The following is a 22,981-nucleotide window of genomic DNA, read 5'->3' on the forward strand; positions in this document are numbered from 1 at the left end:
GAAATTTTCTCTCCAATAACCCAACAAGTGTTCCACCTCTCAAAGAACTTCCATGATGGGCAAGCCATGACAACCTAAGGCACTCATTCTATTTATGAACAACTTTGACAATTTTATAATTTTGTGAAGGATTGGCTCTGCTAATAACCCTTTCTTTAGATCATAATCCCTCCTAGAAATCTGCTTCTTTTCCTAGTTTTCTATCATTTCCTCAGACTGGCTGACCAATTTGTGGTACCTCTAATCTCTCCTTCACCTGTCTCCATTTTGTTCAGTACCTTGTATATAGTAGGTGCTCAATAGATATTGATAGACAAATAAATAAATGGTTTTTTTCCCCAGAACCTCAAAGACTAAAACCTATTTTTCATGAGGAGAATCAGAACAAAACATTCAAGTGACTACGTGGCCTTTCAAAGCTAAATAGCTACATAAGTGATGGCTGTCAACACTACTTCTGTTCATGGGAGGATGGAATTTCAGAGAGTGTTAATAAACAACAGCTCTATTACCAGGATTGTCTATGTTCACCAGTTCATGTCAAAGAAGTTTTTGAGAAGTCTGTCACAAATGGCCATTATTAATAGATATAATAACTATAACAGTATAATCTGAATAGGGCTAGATAAAGAAAATGTACTGAAAAATTCCTGAAGTCTTGGTTTTTTTTTTTTAAAGCATACTTGTCACAATAGTTAATAAAGAGGAAAATTCTGCACACTTGATTAACAGTGCCATGAAGGAACAAAATGGTTATTCTATGAGCAGAGTAATGATAATAGTTTGTTTAATTTTTATGGCCAGAATTGGTCTCTATGAAGATAAATATTGTTATGGCAAGACCAAAGCTCCTAAACTTAGATTGTCTATTGTTTTTCTTTCTGATATCCACCTCTGTAGATAATTCAGAACCAGGCAGGTCTAATTTAGGCATTAACTCAGCAACAGTAGATTTTTGCAAGACGTTTCCTTCAGGATATTTTAGACATTATCTGAGTTTGGTTCTCAGGAAGCCATGGGAAGATCACAGTTACAAAAATTAGGCTCAAGGTCTACATCTCTGCTCCTTACTCTATTACTTTGCACATATCACTTCTCTCCTCAATCAAGTATCTATAATTTCTGCTCTGCTTCTCTGTCAAAGCCTTTGGGAGATTTAGATGGGATAATGCATGAAAGAAATGTCTGTAAACCATAATGATTATACATGTAAATGATTATCATTATTATTAATGAGGAACAGGTTAGAACTCAATTTCTGTATATTTCAATTTAAGAAACTGATCTTTCCAGTATTAACCAATGGGTCAATTAACTACATACTTATCATAAGTAAGGTACAGTCCTTGGCTGTGGGAACAAAAGAAATATGAATGATTATACAATTTCTGTTCCTTTAAGGAATTTAAAGAGGAGGTTTCTGAAATAATGACCCCACAGAAGAGTATTGGGAGAAATAATCATTAATAATCAGTGATTGGGAGAGATTCAAAGTTCCCCTTTTTCTAAAGTCCTCATTTCAAAAGTCCAGTCTCTGGAGGTTGACTTAATTTTCTCCTCAATTTCTTCAATGGATCAGATCCCATCCAACCTTAGAGATCTCTAATCTGAGATGAATTCCTGCTCACTGTGCTCCACACAAGCAAGTTTGGGTGAAGAGAGATCCTTTGTGTAGACTGCTCAATGGTGGTGATGGTCTGGGTAGAGAAAAAGTCTCTCTATCCAAGAGTGACATGATATCACCCCCGACCTTTTGTTGGACTTTTCTTTGTAAAATCCCACTCTCATTAATTGTTGTCCAACCTGAAGCCTGAATGAGTGGCTACGATCTCTTTTTTGATCTTCCAGAGGAAAATGAACACTTTTTGTTAACATTTAACTAACAGTGATTGATAAAATTCATTATAATTTATTTAGAAACTCTGCCTGGAAATTTTTTTTTTAAACTTGCTACACTATATAAATTGATTTTTCTCTTTCTTCCTTTCTAATCTCAAACTAGAAAACCAGACATGTCTCAAATGATTCTTTGAAAATAAGCTCTAGTTGGCAATATTAAGGAATTTCCCCTTTCTTACTAAGGACCAGAATGGCCTTTGTGTTCTCCAGCTTCCCAGATTTCTGGGTTTACTCAGAACTGTTGCACCCACTCTTTGGAAGCACCAGAGTACGCTATTAAATAAGACGTTTTCACATCAGACACCACTGCATCTTAGGGAGCTCAAAAGTTCTCTGTACCAGGCAACTTCCTTCATTAAAATACCTTCATGGGCAAATAGTAATCATGATATCAAGAAATCTGGAATAATATCCTAATTAACTCCTCCCCCAACTTCCCTCTTTGTGGCTTTCCCTAAAGGGACTGAAGGAACTTCCTTTCAGACTCTTGTAAGTAGATTTCCCTAAATATTAAGTAGCTTTAGATTCACAGATTTCTATAAGTATCATTAAACTTAGAAATAAATTATCTCTGAATCTGATCAGCAATCTTCTCAAAGAATGCTTACGGTCAACTCAACTCTTGATGCATAGAACAATTTTCCCATGTGGTTCGGTGAAATGCAGAGAAGGCTTCTGCATGCTCCCCAAACTCATTCACTTTCAACCTACAGAAAAGAGGTTAAATACTGGTCTCTCTTCCCTCATCTGGGCAATTGGGAGTACAGAAGTGAGTTCAACTTAGCATCTTTTCTTGAGGGGCAGGAAGCAAAGGGAGTAGACTGTTAGATCAGATTGCTTTCTTGGGAAATAATACAGGGTTCTATCTTTTGAGAGTCTAAAACATAGAATCCATATTTTCCCAAATGTTCCTTAATGAGAGATCTCTACTTTAAAAGTCAGTTTATTTTAATTAGCATGGTTAACACTGCATGGTTACATTTTGAGGAGGAAAATAGGACTGGCTGGCCCTAGAACTACAGTTTCATCTGTGTAAGGAACTTCTACGCCCCAAAGTAAATGAGTAACTGAACTTGAGCTCACACCCATGAAAAGAAGTCTGGTTCATTGGGTTAGGTGCCTTGCCCAAAGTTACACAGCTAATATGAAGCCAGTTTTCTCAACTTTTAAGACTACTTCTCCCTCCACTATCCTGCTGCAAGGCTATAGGACCTTGTTTGTTCCCTTCTTGAGGCCCCAAAGCCTCAAATTCTCTTTGCTTTCCTCTCACAGAGTAGACGAGTAGATTTCACAAGTATCATTGAGAGACAGTGGGCAGCTGGGTGGCATAGTAGATAGAATGCAGGATTTGGAGTCAGGAAGTATTGAGTTCAAAATCTGATCTCACATTTATTAGCTAGTTAACCTTGAGCAAACTGTCTGCCTCAGTTTCCTGATCTGTAAAATGGAAATAATAATAGCACCCATCTCCTGGGTGGTTGTGAAAACAAAATGAAACAGCATTCATAAAGTGCTCTGCAGACTTTAAAATGCTTGCTATTATTATTATTATTATTTTTGTTATTAGACATGTCAAAATTTTCTTCAGAGACTTCTGATTATAATCCCATGAACCAACCTGAAGCAGCTGAAGGAAGCAGCCTTCCTTAGGAGCACATTTGCTGGAAACAGTCTTTTATGTTATGTGTATCCAGAAAATTTGAAAGAATAAATGGTAATGAACTAAAAAAGGATATCTTTTTATTCTCTGCTACTTGAGACAAGAACACTACTCAAACCCTCCTTCACTAAGGTGAGTAATCAGTCTGTCTTTTTAAAAACAAAAATCCCTTCATATACTTGTAATTTGTTCTATTTCCCCTCTTCCTTGTGAATGGATTCACCACAAGGGTGTTCTGAATACGATGAAAAGCCTTTAGTCTTTTCAGCTAAGAACACTCCTCTGGCTAAGATTTACTGAAAGTCCAAAGCTGTTCAAGTCTTCAGGGCTGTGCCATCAGTTTCTCTCGTTGGACCTCTCCCGACAGGTCTTCTAATCTGCCCAAGGTAGGGGAGGTTGGTGAAGGGTGGAGAATGTACATGATTTCCCCCCAATATTGCAATGATTTGTTACCTTCACCAACATTCCATGAAAAAAGTGGAGATGGAGAAAAAGCAAGCAAGCAGCAGACATTGAACAGAAAAGCAGGAACTTACACCCAACTATCTTCATCTCTGCATCAGAAAGAAAGGGGAGACAATGAAGGGATAACACAGAGAGAACAAGAAAAATTAAGACAGAGAGAAAGAGAACAAGAGAAAGAAACATCACTCACAGATCAATGATGAAGCATGCACTTTTCATCAGAGGCTCAGAGTAAGAGGCAGGGTGTACTACTAAGCAGGTGAATAAAGGGAAGGGTATCCTTAGGAAGACAGACACTGCCATGCGTAGGCAACTGATTTCTCAGCAAATTCAGTATACAAATCAAGGATCATTCCAAAGGCAAGCAGCACATGGCCTGGCCCACCCCACATCACCCAGGGACAGGCAGTCCCCTTTTCTACCCCCCTCCCCAGCCCTGCCCCAGGATCAAAGCAATCTTATTCTCTGAGAAAACCTCAGTCAGCAGCTAGAAACACACACTCAACCATAGCGCTAGTTCAACTGAATCCTTTTTCCTGAATGACAAAGACAGACACAAGAACATTTAATTATCAGCACGACACTTGGCTCATGTCACAACCAAGTTGGAAATTCCAGGGTTAGAGAGTAAGCCCAAGAGGTTCCAGAGGAATTATTAGCAATGTTCTCCAAAGGCACTTCAGGGCCTGATTCTCCATGAAGGGCTGGAGATCAGAAGTGTTGAGTCAAACTTGGGATGTAGTAGACGTGCCAATCTTCATTAGCACCTCATGGGTGAACATACAACATGCTGTTAATTTTTGGTTTTCTGTATTATACAATATTACACAGAGAAAGAGAAGGTTACTCTCATAAGAAAATGGTGGTTCTATATTAATTGTCTTCAAATAGGTTAAGGAAAAGAGCTCTTGTGCTTTCTTAACCCATAATATTTGTTCGATAAAATGGATTTAATTTAATAAATTTAATTTCTGTAATAAAATAGCCTTAAAACAAAATGAATTTAATAAAATAACTATAAAACAAATTTCAAATCATTCATTTCAAATTATAATCTTTTAGGTTGATAGTATTAAGAATCTGCAATGAATCCTGGAATGGAAGCCACACCACTCAAGGGAGCCTTGTTTATCTAGCAAGCTTAATCTTTCTTGTTAAGAAAATTTGCAAGGGACCAAAATTTTTGCTACAAAGCTATTAGCTTGTAATGCACAAAAAGATGAATTTAGAAATAGGTAAGGAAGAACATAAACATGGAAGCAAAAATGACCGATGGATAGCTATCCCATCAACAAAAGATAGGGAGTTCAGTTAAGGAAAAAAATGATTTACTAGAGAAAGTATTTCTAAAACCATCATTAAAATTAGCCTTTTTAATTAAAGATAATATTCTCAAGGCTCTCATTTTCTGTGCCACTATCAACCCAGGAGCTTAGAGGTAGCTTGAATCATTTATGGCTCCTGATCAAAATTTTCTTGCTCACATTCCCATATCCTGAACAAAGGAGGATGGCTGTTTGGTGGTGGGGCCCAGAAAGAGCATTTGAAAAATACCTGTCATAATACAATAAAGGTTTTACCGTCTTTCTTAATACTGGCAGATTAGACACTGAGAGAACATGATGTAAAGTATGATTGTAGACTTCTAGCACTATAAATATGCTCTGGCCATAATCCCAATTCTTCTTGCATTTCTTCTGAAGGTGATGTATAACCTTCAATTAACTGCCAATTCACCATGGATTGAAGATGTGATTCTTTCCTTACCAGGAATTCTAATAAGATTCTAATATTTTCACTTGGTCTTCAACTGATGAGAAAATCACCTTCACCCATTTAGTCATCATGGCCCCATTTACTGAGATTACCCAGGCTTGTTAGGACACTAAGGAACAGCTCCACTCACAACTTTACTGGCCATTTCCTTAAATATCCATTTGCTGCAACTATAGCTATTCACTACCATAAAGCTGTGTTGTATCAGAGGGTAGGAGAGAATAACATTCATCTGTTTTACAGTTGTGAAGTGGATAGGAAATCACTGGAATGAGGCTATAGGACAGACAGCTCTATCATCTGTCCATTTCTACTTAGAAGATGATTGCTGGCTCACTGACACTGACATCCAAGGTGTTGCGATGGATGAGTTGATCTGTCATGGAGAATTTGTCATAGTCAGCTTTTCTCTCGAGATAGTTTGAGCACAGTGCTATAATGCCTCAGTGCTATAATGTTTTGCTGAACTATGGGATCTCAAGCTCCCAATTTGAGAGGGACTCAGGAGATATCAGAAGACTAATAGAGGGGAATAGGTCCCAATCCTGGTGATAATAATGTGAACAAAGTATTTTTTCTTTGCCCAGTAGAGGCTCATGAAGAAGGGTGTGGAAACAGAGTAGGCAGATGCAAGCTGCTTCCAGCTCTCAGGGTACTCCCAGCTTTGCCACTAATAGGCTAACTCTAAGTGTCCAATTTAACTGACCCAAGAATCTTTTTCACTTAGCAGGTGCAGTTTGGTTGTCCCTAGAATGGGCTGATGGGGGTAAATGACATCCATTTTTTGCAGACTAACTTTAATGATATTCCATCAGTCGTCATTCAAAGGGCACAATTCATCCTCTTCTCTTATTCCAACTCTTCTGTGGATATATCCATAAACATTTTACATACCCTGGTATGCTGATGAGGCAAAGGGACATCCAGCTGCCTCATCAAAGGACCTCTTTTCTCAAATGTGACTTTGAAAATATCTCTTGAAATGAAATTCTGCTTAAAAATATTTTGACTGAAAGATGCTTCTCTCTTGTTCCCTTTCATATCATTTTATGCATATTCCAATATGAAGGCTTAAGATCCATTCTCTTCATATACAAATGCTCACAACTTTTAGAAGAACCAGATTTCTGAAACAGGGATGAACAAGGAAGAAACATTATGTGTTTCATTCAGTGTCATCTCAAAAGGCATTACCATCAAAAATGTGGGACAAGATGGTTACAAGAAAAATAATAAGTAATGGCATCAGTTCATTCTTTAGTAAAATGGTACTTATAAAACTTTATTATTTGTTCTTTGGTTAACAGCTAACACAAGAAGTAAAGGATCATGAGTGTCTGGCTGGGTTACCTTAAAGGGCTACGGCATCTTATCAGAATATCTTGGTCCTATGACACCTGAATCTGAGTTTCCTTTTGGGTACTTGTATATAGGCACATGTTTAAACTGTGGATGCCTAAGGAGCATATTTTAATGTAATACTTTAAGTGATCCTGTACTAAGTTGATTTTAAAAAAAGATTTCTCTTAGTTTTCATACAGCGCAATCGTTCTTATCAAAATTACATTCCTATAATTTGCCATTTTTTATCCCTTAAAAGAACAGGATACTTGTGGTTGTTTTCCTGAAAGATTGGTGATATAATAGGAAGGTGAAAATCTATCTTTGTTGACCTTGGTGTACACATTGTTTCACTACAGAAATCACAGAGGGTGTCACATAAGAAAACCCATCTGTTGTGTCTATCACTGTAGTGCTTTTGAACATTGTTCTGTATGATTTTATGAGAAGAATCCAGCAGCTATAGTAAACAGATGATTTTATTGATGGCAGGGCCCAGTCCATTGGATCTAAGGATGACGCAGAATAGATCTATTGATCAACCATATCTGAAAAAGTTGACTTGATTTTGTGAGCACCCTTTGGGAGCCCCCAGAGCAGTTCTGCCTACCTGGCATGATGACATCAGGGAAACCCAATTTCCTGGTAACTGCCAAGCCTCTGTTAAAGATCATAGGGTTTTCCCTCCGAATCTGGTCCATATCCCCACGAAGAAGCTGCAAAGAAATTATAAGACCTGCAAGAAACAAAAAACTTTTTTTTAGGGCCACAATTTCATCTTAATAAGAAACTCACAATTCCATCATGAGTCATATAAGGTGCTGGTGAGAATAATTCTGGAACTCCTTTCATAGGAAAATATATAATATGCAGAGTTTTTCTTTAGAAAGCCATCATGCAGAAAATATAAACTACTCTGCAGAAATATTCTGCTATTCAGAAATACCTCGAGGCATAAAACTAACGGAACATGGGTCAGAGTGACCTTGACAAATCAAGAAATGGTTTAACAAAAATAGCATGGAAATTTTGACAGTTTCTATGCAAGGGGGTCCTCATAGGGAAAGCCCCAAAGAATCCACAGAAACAAGATGGACAGACTATTTAGAAATGTGTATGCCAAAAAAGAACTTCTGGCCAGGGTGTACTGCTGGCTGGAAATGTGGGAGCAATGTTATAGATTGTTTTTTATACTGGGAAGTATGCCAAATTCTGGAAGGCAGTAATTCTGTATTTAATTTTTTCTCTCCCAGACAGCTTCTGATTATATCCTTAAATTCATCTGTCTCTACTAACTCCTAATTCCTTCTGAAAATACTTCTTCTATTCCTTCAGCCTTCCTATAATTTCAGTCCAGTACACATGCTCTGATGTCACTTTGCTCCATCAAAATTTTCACCTTATGGATGGCTAATTCTCTTCCCTTACAATTCTTTCCCATTTACCAGCCATGACATTAATCATAATGGCATTTTGAGGTATCCTCAAAATCTCTTTTTTTCATTCTTTTTGATATGCTACCAAATGTAGAAAAAATCACGTGATTGTACCTAGACAAAGCTATATGGTTGTACCAATTTGCTTTGCTACAAATTAATGCAGTCTAATCTTAAGGAGGCTTTCATTGCTGTAAGGAAATCCTTTTATTTTTCCATGATTAATTATCTGTTGCATTTTTTACAGCAACAATTCTAAACTTTTTCTTTTATCTCTAAGATAAAAGGATTCCTTTTTTCCTTTCCCCTCCCATCTCAGTTTACTGAGAATATGGAAGCCATTAGTCATGGTCCCCTTTCTTCTTTCCTATGACAAATAACCAAATTCTCCTATATCGCCATCCTATTCTTTTCTCTTTTGCACTAGACCTTAAGGAAGAGATATTGCTTCTTATTGTTCTTTCCTGTGCATTTTATCCAGCTCCTCTGGGTCTCCTATGGGATCCTGCTTCCCTACTTTACCTTATCTTCACTATTTTATTCACTACATTCTGCCCTACAAAGTGCCCTGGGCTTATCCATTCTTCAAGCAAACAAAATCTTGAATTAATCCTACCAAATTATTGTCTTTTATCACCACTCCTTCACAATGAGAAGACCTACACTTATTGCCTTTTTTTTTTTTTTTTTTTTTTTTAAGTTTGGCTTCCATCTCTACCACTCAATTGAAATTACTCTCTCTGAAGATTTCTTTATTAGTAATGATAATGCTCTTTTCTTCCTTTTATTTGATTTCTTTATGCTATCCACCACCTTCTCTTCCTAGGCATTCTTCCCTATCTTGGCTTTTGGGATAGTTCTGCCTTGGCTCTTCTACCCGTCTACCCTCTTTCTCTTTTGCTGGATCATCATCCATTTCCCGGCTCTGTCTTGGGCCTTTTTCTCTCCCTCATTCTCATCAATATTATCATTTCTGTGCAGATGACTTCTCTCTCTCTCTCTCTCTCTCTCTCTCTCTCTCTCTCTCTCTCACACACACACACACACACACACACACACACACACACACACTTGATCTCTGTCATTAATTCCAATTCTGTGCCACCAAACACCCAATATTGTTGTTCAATCATGTCTAATTCTCCAGGACCGCTTTTTGGGGTTTTCTTGACAAAGATATTGGAGTGGTTTGCCATTTCCTTCTTATTTTACATATGAGGAAACTGAGGCAAATAGGGTCAAACACCTTGCCTAAGGTCACATAGCTACTCTGAGGCTGGATTAGAACTCAAGACTTCTTAACTCTAGGCCCAACATTCTATTCAATGTGCCACCTAGCTGCCTCAAAAGATCTGATGAATCTCTCCAACTGAATGCTCCAATTACCTGATAAATATATCCAATCAGATGTAACACTGACATTTCAAATTTTCCAAGTGTGAAAATGGGATTAACAACATTTTTCCTTAAGCACATTCTTTCTCTATCCCTCCCCACCCCTAATTTCTGTTGAGGATACCACCATTCTTTCAGTCATCCATATTTTCAATCTCAATCATCTACTCCACTTTCCATTTGTTGCTCTGCCTGGTTTCAACTCCAAGAACAACATGCCCCCTTCCCCAAGAAAAGCTCATTTATCACTTCTGAACTCATCATACTATTAATTCACATCTTGATTAACTCCATCTCTTTCTGCTTCCTCACCCCTCTGAGTGGAGGTTGGAAGGTGCAGTATTATATTCCTTCCAAAGCCTTCCTTAACAGAGAACAGAAACTGGACTTTCATATCACTGCTATTTTGCACCTGCAGCCTTTCCTGTTTTTAACTGCATGGAAAAAGGTGCTTATGCTGGGTACTTTCTGGAGTCCTGTCCCCCTTCCTCCATTTCCTGTCTCTCTTGCATGTTGTTTCCCCTTTTATAGTATACGCTTATTGAGGGTGGGGGAACTTTTATTGTAATTAATTGCATTTCCAGTCTTAGCACAGTGCCTGGCACAGTAAGTGCTTATATTGATTGAACTGGATCTTTGACTCTTCTTTCTTTCAACCCCCAGATCAAATCAATGGCTAAACCCTTATAAGTTTTACCTCCACAACAGATCTTTCATCTGTCCCTTCACTTCACCTACCTCCCTAAATTAGACCCCTTTCAACATTCAGAAATATTTCTAGCTGTTTTTTTGCCTAAACTTTCTCTAATTCTTTCTCTTCAGTTCATCCTCTCCTCATCCTCCAATTCAGTCATGCCAGAAATAGTATTCTCAAAACAGATCTACCATTTCATTTTCCTATTCTAAAATCTTTACTGGCTTCCTGTTGCCTGTTGGCTCAAATACAAACTCCCTGGCCTGTTATTTAAAGCCTTCTAAAACCTGGCTCCCACCTACCTTTTCAGGCTTCTTTCACCTCACTTCCATTCACTCACTCTATATTTCAAGCAAATTAGCCTCCTTACTCTTCTCTGAATATAGTACCTTCTATCTCTGTGCCTTTGCATAGGCTGGCACCTATACCTAGAATACTGTACTTCCTTATCTCTGCCTCTTAGAATACTTTGCTTTGGAATTTTTAAATAGGCCTGATGAAATTAATGAGTTTCCCTCTATGGCACCAGAAAGTAGTTACATTAAAATACTGGTAATGAGACATAATTTATGACTTTCAGAATTGCAATTTGCTTTGGGAGTCTACTAAAATAATGACAAATAACAAATGCAAACAATTCTTGGTTAGAATGGATTCTAGAATCCATTCTAGAAAAAGGAGAGATGCTCAGTAAATTTTTTTAGTACTATCAACCAATAGGAATTTATTAAATGAATTACAATGTCACAAAGAGTCAAATATGACTGCAACAATTGAATAATAGTAACTATGTTTTAGACACAGTGCTAATCACTGGGAATGAAAAGACAAAGCCCAATAAAATTAAACTATTCCTGTTCTCAAACTGTTTACATCTTATCTTGAAGACAATATGAATCCATGTAAATGTAGAAAGAATAAATACAAAATGTAAACAAGAAAGTTAGGGAGGCTGGATATTTATGGTTAGGTTGAGAGGAGCAAAAACTATTTTGTGTAGAAGATAGTATTTGAGCTGAATTTCCCCACCCAGATTTCATTTGGGGAATTTCACATGATTTTAATGGTCCTAATTGAGTTAAATCCTAAAAGAAGTGAGGGAATCTATGAGATGGAGAAGAAAGATGCAACCACATTTCAGGAATGGGAGCTGGTCCATAAATCAAGGGAAAAGAAATAATGTATATTGAGACTGGAAGGCTTTATTAGGGTCAAGTTGTGAAGAGCTTAAAAAAAACAGATGGAGGTCCTTATATTTTTTCCTAGAGGGAATATGGCATCACTGAAGTTTATTAAATATAAAGGGAACATTTTCAGACGAGGGCTTAGGGCAAATAATTTTGACAGCCAAGTAGAAATGGACTGGGGAGAGATTTAAAGAAGGAAGATCAATTGAGAGGTCCTAGCAGTGGTCCAGGTGACAGGTGGTAAAAGAATAAACTAAAGTGGTATCTATGTGAGTAGTGAGAAGTAGATAGATGTGAAAGAGAGATATGGAAATTTAGGAGTAGAGTGACCTACCAAATATCACTTAAGTCATAAATGAAAGAGCTAGGAATGAGACTCAGGCCTTGATTCTAAATTTTACTGATGATTTGTCCTATACATAATTTCCAAGTTGTTGCATGTTCTTCCAAATCAGTAACTTTAACTTAATTCCACAAAATGACTTTTGGTTCCTTTAATTATCCAACATGAGAACAATAAAACTGCGTTATAACTACCTACCTAAATTTAATATTATATTGAATTCTGTTCCATTAAAAGTAGTTGGTCAAAGTGACATCTATATGGGACATTTGTGGATTGGCAACATGCTGTATATCAATTGATCTGTGGAATCTTCTACTTGTTGAATGGTTGAATGGGGATTAATTACTTAAATTAATCTCAGCCCAGCTGCTAAAATAGCTCTGTGGCTAATATGCAAAATATAAAAATACATATTTAAAATATAGGAAATTGCCTGTTAAATGCTTACTTTAATTATAGCAATTCTTAATGACCTCTATGTGAATGTGAATTGCTTCATGTTGAATGACAGTGTATTTGATATTCCAAAAAACTAAATGAATGAGATGAGATTATTATTAAAGAAAAGAGAGGGAAGAAGAAAGAAGAGAGAGCAGATAGACAAAGAGACAGAGAGATGAAAGGAGGGAGGTAGAGAGGGAAAGATGAGAATCATTTATTCTCTTAATACCTACAACCAAAAGAGAAATTTCTTTCTGTAATTTTAAATGATATCTTTGGGGAAAAAACATCTAAGAATCTTTGAAAGCGATTGCATTGGAAGTTCTAAATTAACTGGCCATTGAGCTTAGCTTAGATTGGTGATAGAATAAAGTAAAGGGAATTTATTTATTTATTTTTTTAAAACTGGATCTTGACTTGAGTAGAATAATACAATGAAGCAAGATTCAGAATTTGGCCAGCAACATCCCTCTAGCAATTTAAGAAATACCCAGAAATAAATCCATCAGGGTACAGGTGAAAGAGAATTAATTTGCAGATATAAATTCATATATGTCTAGAAAAGTGGTCTATTAATCTCCAGGAATCGTTATACTATATATCCGTAGGCTTTTTCTATTTTGTAAAAAATGTTTTTCAAGATGACATTGGTACCTTTTTCCTTTATAACTGAAAATTCTTGAAGACCTAACTTTGTGGCAGATAGAAGATGGCCTCCCTTTATTATCTTATTATTCTGACACTGTTCAGGCTCCCAGAGCTGTGAGGTGATCACTGTCATACTTAGTGGCCTTGAAAGCAGCTTTGGCTACCCACTTAGGTTTGTGCCATCCTGTTTGACTTTTGATTTTCACTGAAGCGAGAAACGCAGGGAGATGAGACCAATCAAGATAGTTAGGAAAAGTGATACTATACAACCAGAGACAAAGTTTACAACTTTTTATAGAAAATGGAATTTATGGCAAACTAAAAATTTCCCACACATTGAGGCTTAGATGGAAGCACAGCTTTTCACCTTTTCCCCACATTAGGGTTGTCCCTAATCCTTGTTATTGGAAGAATAGTAATCTTAATGCCTGGTAAAGTCATTAAACATACTCACTACATATTGCTTATAATAGCCCAAATAGTAGTATTGTCTCATTGTTACTTTTCTTAAGCAACCAATCATTCATTAGATCATTAGCGTCTTAAAGATAGGGATCATCTTTTGTTTCTTCTCCTATCCTCTGTGCCTAACACAGTGCTTGGCACATAGAAGGCACTTAATAAATGCTTACTGACTGACTATTAAGTGCTCAATACCTCTAGACCTCGAACAAAACCAAAGAAACAAAGTAATGTGTGTGTGTGTGTGTGTGTGTGTGTGTGTGTGATTACTCACTGCATTTATATTATACCTAGAATTTTAGGAATCAGTATAATCCCAATCTTTTTAAATGTTTAGAGTACAATTGTCCTCTGGGGATACTCCTTAATTAATGTATTCTTACTCATTCCCCTTGTCTTAAATAGTCACATGAGGTTTAAATCATTCTTGTGTCTGAAGTCTGGTAGTCAAGGGCATCATTTTGTGAATAAATAAGTAAATAAAACAAAGAATGTAAGAGAGATGAAAGGGGACTGTGTTTCCATAGATACCTTGGGACTTTTCCCTCTGTTTTAAATCCGGCTTTTGTCCAATTTTTCTTTTCTTCCTATGTCAGAAAGAGGTTTATTGTGTCTGCCCATTCATTAGACCAAGGTTCTGCAATTCTGAGTACCTAGGACAAGGTGCTCCTCAGCATCCTGATGACAATGACAGTCATCACTTTGTATCTAATCCCAAAGTACACATACAAGAAAAAGCAACCCTAGCTAAATAAATTATTCAGTAAGGATGGATGATACCCATACTGCAATATGTAAGTGGAGCCAAACGTGCCTTCCAGAATGTTTCTCCTTCTGCAGCCTCTGGCTCAGAGCTGCTCCAAAGATCCTCCTACTCAGATATCCATTTATATTTATAGAGCAAAAAATAAGCTCCTTCTGACAGTCAAAATTGTCTAGGAAGTTCTCTGCCTGCAAATGGCATGTTGGTTTTATATTGTCATTCAAGACCAACTCATAACTCTCAGAAAAGTATGTGTAAGTTTGAGGACAAAAAAAAAAGGTTAAGAAAAGCTGATTATGAAATAATTAATTGGTGAAAATGGCAAAAAACAAACATCCATTTCTGTTGTAAATTCAGTAGCCTTTAAGTGCAAGATGATTTCAAGAGTCTATTTTTTAAATGACTATTTTCAGATCTAATCACAAAATAACTTTCCATTCAATTTAAGAAACAAAATCTTGTTCATGATCATAACTATCCTTAGTTTTCAAGCAGAAGGATTTCAATGCCTTCTATTTGAAAAAGTTCACAAAAGAGATAAAAGTCACTTAGATGGAAATTTTTTTCTATTTTCATCCTATAATGTCTTATATTGCTATATTCATCATTGACACTAACATGATTTCCTTATGATACACAATGAGCAGTAACTGAAAAAGACTTTTTTAAGTGTCAGTTTTATTCTGAGATGGTGGTTTTCTTTAAGAAAACATAAGTCTTAGTTGGAGGACTCCAAAGACACATTTCTTCAGCCTAGACAAAGAAAAGGCATAATTAGACTTGACCTCAAGTCATGTATCCAGAGTATGATGAATGGAGAACAAGCAGGTGACATAAATGTTTAGGAAAGGATATTGAGATGATTGCATAGCTCAAGCCCCATCGTGCAAAGTTAAGGAAATTATCCTGTTCAAAAAAAAAAAAAAACAAAAAACAGATTACCGTAGTTGGAACTGGGTGCAGTGTACTTCGTGCTAGACTTTCGGATGATATTTTCATGGACCTGGTACCATTCATTTTCATTGTTGCATCTGAAATAAAAGTCATATATGTTATGTTACTGTTTCATTTTATTTTGATACAAAAGGGGCTTTATGGGTTATCTAAATCAACCCTATCATTTTACTGTAATGCAGATAAAGTAAAGGAAGCTGTCCAAGATCACACAAGCAGCAAGAAGCAGAGCCAGGATCCACATATATGTCTACTGACTTCAAAATCAGTTTCCCTTAAGCATGGGGGGAGGAATCCTGAGTAAAATTGTCTGGGTGTTCCAACAAGCAGTAGTAAAATTCCTTTCCTGGCTATTCATTTGGTTTGGATAAAGAAAGAACTGAAGACAAATGGGGGAAAGAGAGTTCTAATGTTGACATTAGGCACAAGAAGAAAATAGCACAGTGATTTCTCTTCCCAAATGATAATACTGTACCTTAGCCTTTCCTGACACCCACTGGAGATTATTTCAGACAATGAGAAACCTCATCATCATGCAAACATTGTCTACTGAACAATCCCTCAATTAGTTACTCTGAGTTTCCTCCTTGAAAATACCATTAAAACAAACTAACAAAACTCCATTTGATGAGAAGGTTGTCCCTTCCCCAGCAGTTTTCAAGGACTCTGTGTTCATTCAAATACCACACAATATTACTCCTTATTTACACAGTCCAATATGACACATCTTTCAAACAGGAATTCTAGGTAAATAAAAATTTTAATATTTAAACGCATCGTTCAGTTTAAATTAAATCCTATAGGTTTTAAGATGAAAATCTTTAGTTATATGGTAACCAGGGAAGATAGTCATATGTTTAAAACTATTGAGAACCACTGATAAGAGATTTTTTTTTTTAGTCCATTGTGGAAAACCTGTAGGATTATAGTTGGGTATTGCTGTATAGTTGGGTATTGCTGTAAATTAAGTCAATTAACTAACAGGCATTTACTTATTAAACACTTACTATGAATCTAGCAATGGGTTAAGTACTGGGGACACACAGTACCCTGTCCCCCCAAATAGTTCATTCCTTCAATGACTTTACATTCTAATGAGGAAGACAACATGCACTTAAGTTGTTTTTTTTGGTTGTGTTGTTTCAATTCCGTTCGACTTTTCATGACCCGAATTTGAGGTTTTCTTGGCAAAGATAATGGAGTGGTTTGCCATTTCCTTCTCCAGCTCATTGTTTCAGAGGAGAAACTAAGGCAAAAAAAAATTTAGGTGACTTGCCTAGGTGACTGGCCCTGCATTCTAACTCATGCAGATGAGTCTTCCTGATTTCATTGCACTAGCTACTGTGCTATCTAGCTGATGCCATGTGCATTAATTAGTTCATATCAAACACAGAGAAAATGAAAAACAGTCTTAAATAGGATTGCAGTAGGAGCCGGGGGAGGGGTGAGAAAGGCCTCCTGCAGAAGAGGACACTCGAGTTGAGTTCAGTGATTCCTAAAAGTCTGACCTTAGGAAGGAGAACATAATTGAAGTCAAGAGCATTAGTGACTGTCTATAGTGTGTGGCCTCCTCGTTCCTAGTGGCTGCCATAGTAGGAGGGAAGATATATATATATATATATATATATATATATATATATGGAGAGAGAGAGAGAGAGAGAGAGAGAGGAGAGAGAGAGAGAGAGAGAGTTTACTTGGATTTCATACTTTCTTTTATTTCTTTGTTAACTTTGGAAAATTTACCTTTCCCCAGAATTTATGTTTTATTACCATAACGAGAACTTATAGCATTGTAATTGCACCTGCATATTGTTGTTGTTAGTCATTTCAGAAGCTCTGTGACCCAATATGAAGTTTTCTTGGCAAAGACACTTGAATGGTTTGCCATTTTCTTTTCCAATTCATTTGGATGAGAAAGCTGAGGAAAATGGGGTTACATGATTTGTCCAGGGCACCACAGCTAAGACGTGTCTAAGGCTGGATTTGAACTCAAATTTTCCTGATTCCAAGTTGGACACTCTCCTAGTAGATGTAAGTGCTTTCCTTAAAGCCAGGGGCTGTTTTTATGTGAGCTTAACCTAGTGGATTCTTTAAAAATGCTTACTTAATGGAATTATTGATCCATATTGGTAAGACAGTATCAATTGGTTCAGGCTTTTCCACTTTTGTTTTTAATTTACAATCCCAGTCAAGTCTGCTGGCTTTCCACTGCAGAGTCATAGGCAAGAGTTATTGAGGCACTATCTTACACATCTAAGGCATACAATAAATACTTATTAAATGAAGGTAAGTGCCCAAAGTAAAAATTCTCTGTCTCTCCTCTTTGCCTTTACAGAATATAGTTTATAGCCAAAGGAAAAAGACAGGGTATCAAACTTCAGGAAGCAACTGGCTCAGAGCCTTCTAAGCAAGGATTATTTTCTTGTTATTCACTGAGAACAAGTGAAACATGACAAGTGCAAATTATCTGCATTTTCTTTTTAAATGATGCACTATCCAGGAAAAATTGAACTGGATTAAAATCAATCTCTGTCTTATCAAACTTATTTTCATGTTGCAAAATTCTCATGTTTACATTTTGCAACACACTTCTCTAAAAGGCAAGTGGCCATTTCTTTCTTTCTTTTTATAATAATAGCTTTTAATTTTTCAAAATCCATGCAAAGATAATTTTCAACATTCACTCTTGCAAAACCTTGTGTTCCAAATTTTTCTTTTTATGGTGATTCTTTTCTTTTGTTAGCTAATTCTTCAAATTTATTTTCTGATTTTGAACTTTTATATCAGGACCAAGCGCTATGCACGTCTAGAAGAAATGTATTCAGTGACCAGCAGGATGAATACAGAGAGGACTGGCAAGACTTACATGAACTGATGTTAAGTGAAATGACCAGAACCAGGAGATCATTATATACCTCAACAACGATACTGTTTGAGGATGTATTCTGATGGAAGTGGATCTCTTCAATAAAGAGAGCTAATTCAGTTTCAATTGATCAAGGATGGACAGGAGCAGCTACACCCAAAGAAAGAACACTGGGAAATGAATAGAAACTGCTTGCATGTTTGTTTATCTTCCTGGTTTATTTATACCTTCTGAATCCAATTCTCCCTGTGCAACAAGAGAACTGTTCGGTTCTGCAAACATATATTGTATCTAGGATATACTGTAACCTATTCAATATGTAAAGGACTGCTTGCCATCTAGGGGAGGGGATGGAGGGAGGGAGGGGAAAAATCAGAACAGAAGTGAGTGCAAGGGATAATGCTGTAAAAAATTACCCTGGCATGGGTTCTATCAATAAAAAATTATTTAAAAAAAAGAAATGGGGCTCTTGGCTGAGCCCCAATGGAATACTGCAGTTATTTTTTTAGGATATTAAGTTTTGTGTTATTCTTGTATTATCTCATGACAAAATCATGTCAATTTGAGGATCAGTAAGCTTTTAGTGCTTTCAAAGTGGTTGGATACCATGCAAAATCTAGTTACTGAACTCCTTGTCTGAACCTTACTAGTTCTTGATCTGGCTTTGGGTTTGAGCAACATATTTGTGGCTTTTCTTCTAATTGGATTTCCAGCAGATTGCTGTTAGACTCAATCTATCAATGCCAATTTCTGAGGTATAAATGCTCACACTGAAAATTTAACCATTGTTTCTTTGTGAGTTGGCAAGAGCCATAACTGGGACAATCCATGCCATCCAGATGATGTTGCTGTAATCTCCTGAGGGTCCTGCCCTTTTTCCTCCTTGAGAAGAAATGTATTAGAGGCCAGGTGCTCTCCTTATTATCAGCACCAAGAGGGTAACTGAAGGTGCTATTGTGAGTAGACAATTGTACTGTGATGGTGGAAAGAAGATGCAGGAGAAGAAAGCAGAAAAAGGCAGGTGAGTGGACAAAGTCCAACTAGCAGCTAGTAGCAAAAGCAAATCAGTTAAAAAGCTACAAATGAACCAAAGGACGAAGTTCTAGCATTCCAAGATTTTTTATTCATCTTCCCCCAAACAAGCATATCTTTCTTGCTTCTTGTTACAGGTGCAAAAATTCCCATTACAACTCTTCTACCAATTTGACTTTATTCACAGACATAGGAGTGAAGGAACTCTTTCGTTCAGGATTTTATTGTTATTGTCCACTCATTTCAATCATGTCTGACATTCTGTGATCCCATTTGGGGATTTCATGGCAAAGATTCTGGAATGGTTTGCCATTTCCTTCTTCAGCTCATTTTACAGATGAGCAAACTGAGGCAATTTGGGTTAAGTGATTTATCCAGGGTCACAAAGCTAGTAGTAAGTAAGTGCTTGAAGTTGGATTTGAATTCAGGTCTTACTGATTTCAGGACTGGCCCTGTATCTGCTATGCCACCTAGCTGTTCAATATTAATTTAATACAATTTCACTTTCTAGAAGTATCTACTTCATATTTTTCAAAAGCACTAAATTTTTCTTCCTAATAAGCAACCTGTTTTGCTTTTTTATTGTTCCCAACATTTTTTGCTTTTAAATTTAGTTGGTCAAATATATATTTGCAACTACTATAGTCATTTCTAACACTGTAGTGACCTTAATCATTTCAAGGCTGCAATCTAGCTATTTTTTATTCCAGCAGCCTTTACCTTTTACAAGCAATGCATTTATTAAAACCACATTTAGGCCAAACTGCTTTACCATCTGTGTCTGACAAACAGAAAAATCTTCAGCACCTATTATTATTTTGCCCAAATGACCAGCCTTATACAGCAATAAACCATCGCCTTCCTAACCTCAGCTACCCTAAGATCTCACATTGAGTATAAACAAAATGTTTGTATTTCAAAACTACCAAAAGGAATCTCTAACAAAATTCCTGCTTTACTAGTGAAATGTAACACAAACAACTTTCACCTCCATTATCAGTCTATTATTTTCTTAAACAATTAATTACATTAACCCTTTCTTTTCCTTCCAGAATCCTAAATTTTTTTAGAAATTATTTTTAATGGTGTTCACCAAATAAAATAACTTCTAAAGGAATTGTTTTCCTCAAGCCAGACAATAATTTATTTTGGCATCTTTGAAGTCTATTTAATCCAGTCAATAAATAACTTGAACTATGAAACTTTTTTTATAAACAAATACTTTGGCTGATTTTTGATTAAATAACAATATATGTCTTTTAATTAGTTTTTTCTTCCTTAGAACTTACTGGCTCTCTAAAATATCAGATGAGCCAATTTGGTATTTTATTTTAAATAATAGGAATTGGGGTTCAATCTGGTTATTTTTTTCTTCTCACCATTTATTTATTTAGCAGCAGCTGCTTTCTAAATGGGTGATTTTGTGATCAGTAATTTCACCAGAAAAATGAAAGATATATATCCTACCCAAAATTAATATAGCTGGACACAAATTTACTCAGATTGAATCTTGGGATGAGTCGGCTGGTTCTTGATTTTATAGCAAAATAAAGGAATACAGCTACTGGCCCTTTCCTGCTAAACCCACTGATCTAAGAACCAAAAGTAGGAATTCAGATCAATGAATAAAGTAGAAGTCCAGAAATAGAATCTTCTAGCATTCCCTTATATGCTAGAGAATCTTCAGCTTCCAATTGGTCTATGACAATCTGATCGGTTTTCTCCTTCAAAACCATGGGATCCAGCTCAGGGTAAATGCTTTATCCTTGTCTTACTCAAGACTTTGGGCTGAATGAGATCTATGAAATCTCATCATTCACACTGTTCCAGACCAATGAATGACTGAATGTCAATAATGAATTTAGCATGCAGAGGATGTAGGCGTGATTTCATTTTAAAGCATCAAATTAACTTGCTTTTTCTCCATTAATTTATACTTTACAATTGAACAAATTCTGAAGGATTATTTACTAGTACTTCTAGAAGTTAAATACCTCTGGGGAATATTTGGAATAAGTTAAGATGCTTTTAACTTCCCCTTTCCCTTTGTCTTCTCTTTTCCTTGAAAACATGTAACAGAATATAGCACAAATACATTATTAATTTCTATATTGCTAGCTAGAATGAATGTAATCACATGGGATCCAATTCCCTGGATGAATAGATAACTTTTGCTAATAGTGGCCCAGGATGTAACGAAAAAGCATCATAACTATCTTTACCTTGAAAAGCATTTACAAAGTTCTAAAAGACAAAATGATTCTAATGTGAATTTGAAAAAAGAAACCTCATGAAATAGAGCTTTTGTTCAAAGAACAGAAAAGAATAGATTCAGGTAGTCAGGCAAAAGTGAGAAATGAGCTACAGTATTAAGAATCAAAGGGACTTTGAGTCCTCCCTCTCAGGAATCAAAGAAGAGAGAAATAAAAAAAATTAACATAAATATGACTCATAGTTCAAAACAAGGAAACAATAGATTAAAACTCCACCATAACTTTTGCAACACCCTGTATAACAATTTGAAAAATAGGGCAAAATGATGGAAATTATTAGTTTGTGAATATTTATTTCCTTTTTTATGGCTTTGTATAAATTATTAAATAGTTTAAAATAAAATTAAACCTTTTATTTTCCTAATCATTGAATTTATTGTTATCTTTGCAAGATTATTTCACTACAGAACCTATATACCCTACAACCCAAGGCAAATAATCAATCACTCAATCAATAAACACTTTTTAAGCTTCTCTTATATGCCAGGGATCTCCAGCAGTAAGGAAAGGGTTGAAAAAGTTCACAAAAGTACATTTATTTTGAAGAAAATGTTCCCTATTCTGTTTGAGAGAACCTTTCTTTGAAAAATAATATACATTGGAAACAAGTGTTCTGATTGTTCACATCATGGATCAGTTCTTTTTTGACAGTCTTTCCAATTTTAGACTGTTCTTCCTGACCCCTGTTTCTTTTAACTCAGCAATTTTCCTATTAGTTACTGATTTCCTACCAGGAGATCTCTGAAAAAATGTCATGTTTCTCAGTTTTACATATCAGTATTCTTTGGTGCTCTACTATCAAATTATCTCTTAAAACTAGAGAGATTTATACTTCACTTGAATATAATGATAATTTTATTCTCTTCTACCAGTTGTATAATATATTCAAGTGAATAATGATGATTTTTTAAGCATAATGGTGGATTCATTAAATCTATGACATATTGTTGAGAATATGTCTAATACTGTGACATGGTATTCTTTGATTATTTAAAGAAAAAATCCAGTTTTCAGTTTAAGTTTTAATAAGAGATGTGCAATTTATTGATCATTTTGAGCCTTTATTTTTAGCATGGTTTAAGGAATAATTGCCTATATTCATTTTTAGTTAGCCACCAATAATGCAATTCTCTCAGAAATTTGAATGAATTTAGAGACTTTTCAAATAGAAAAAAATGTTAACTGCTTCAGTAATAGTAGTGAATAGTTTTTTGATTTCCTGGAAAAAAAAAAGCTATCTTTCTTATCTAATTTGTTGCCAATCCCACAATATCTCTCTTATACATCTCTTTTTATTGTCCCAGCCTCCATCCTGGTGCAGTCCATTATCAGCTCATATCTGG

The 22,981-nt window shown here is 36.0% G+C and overlaps 1 protein-coding gene across 1 annotated transcript in view; it reads right to left on the bottom strand.

Annotated features, from left to right (window-relative positions):
• The window catches only part of DOCK3 (dedicator of cytokinesis 3), a 513,257-nt gene that overhangs the window by 109,921 nt on the left and 380,355 nt on the right, over nt 1-22,981 (bottom strand). Inside the window, exons 13-14 of the mRNA XM_051985737.1 lie at nt 15,456-15,544; nt 7,752-7,877 (exon numbers count right to left, since the gene is read on the bottom strand). Of these exons, the coding sequence (XP_051841697.1) occupies nt 7,752-7,877; nt 15,456-15,544 (215 nt within the window). The remainder of the gene's footprint in view (nt 1-7,751; nt 7,878-15,455; nt 15,545-22,981) is intronic.

This window comes from Antechinus flavipes, chromosome 1 (assembly GCF_016432865.1).
Source record: "Antechinus flavipes isolate AdamAnt ecotype Samford, QLD, Australia chromosome 1, AdamAnt_v2, whole genome shotgun sequence".
In the NCBI taxonomy this organism is placed as follows: domain Eukaryota; kingdom Metazoa; phylum Chordata; class Mammalia; order Dasyuromorphia; family Dasyuridae; genus Antechinus; species Antechinus flavipes.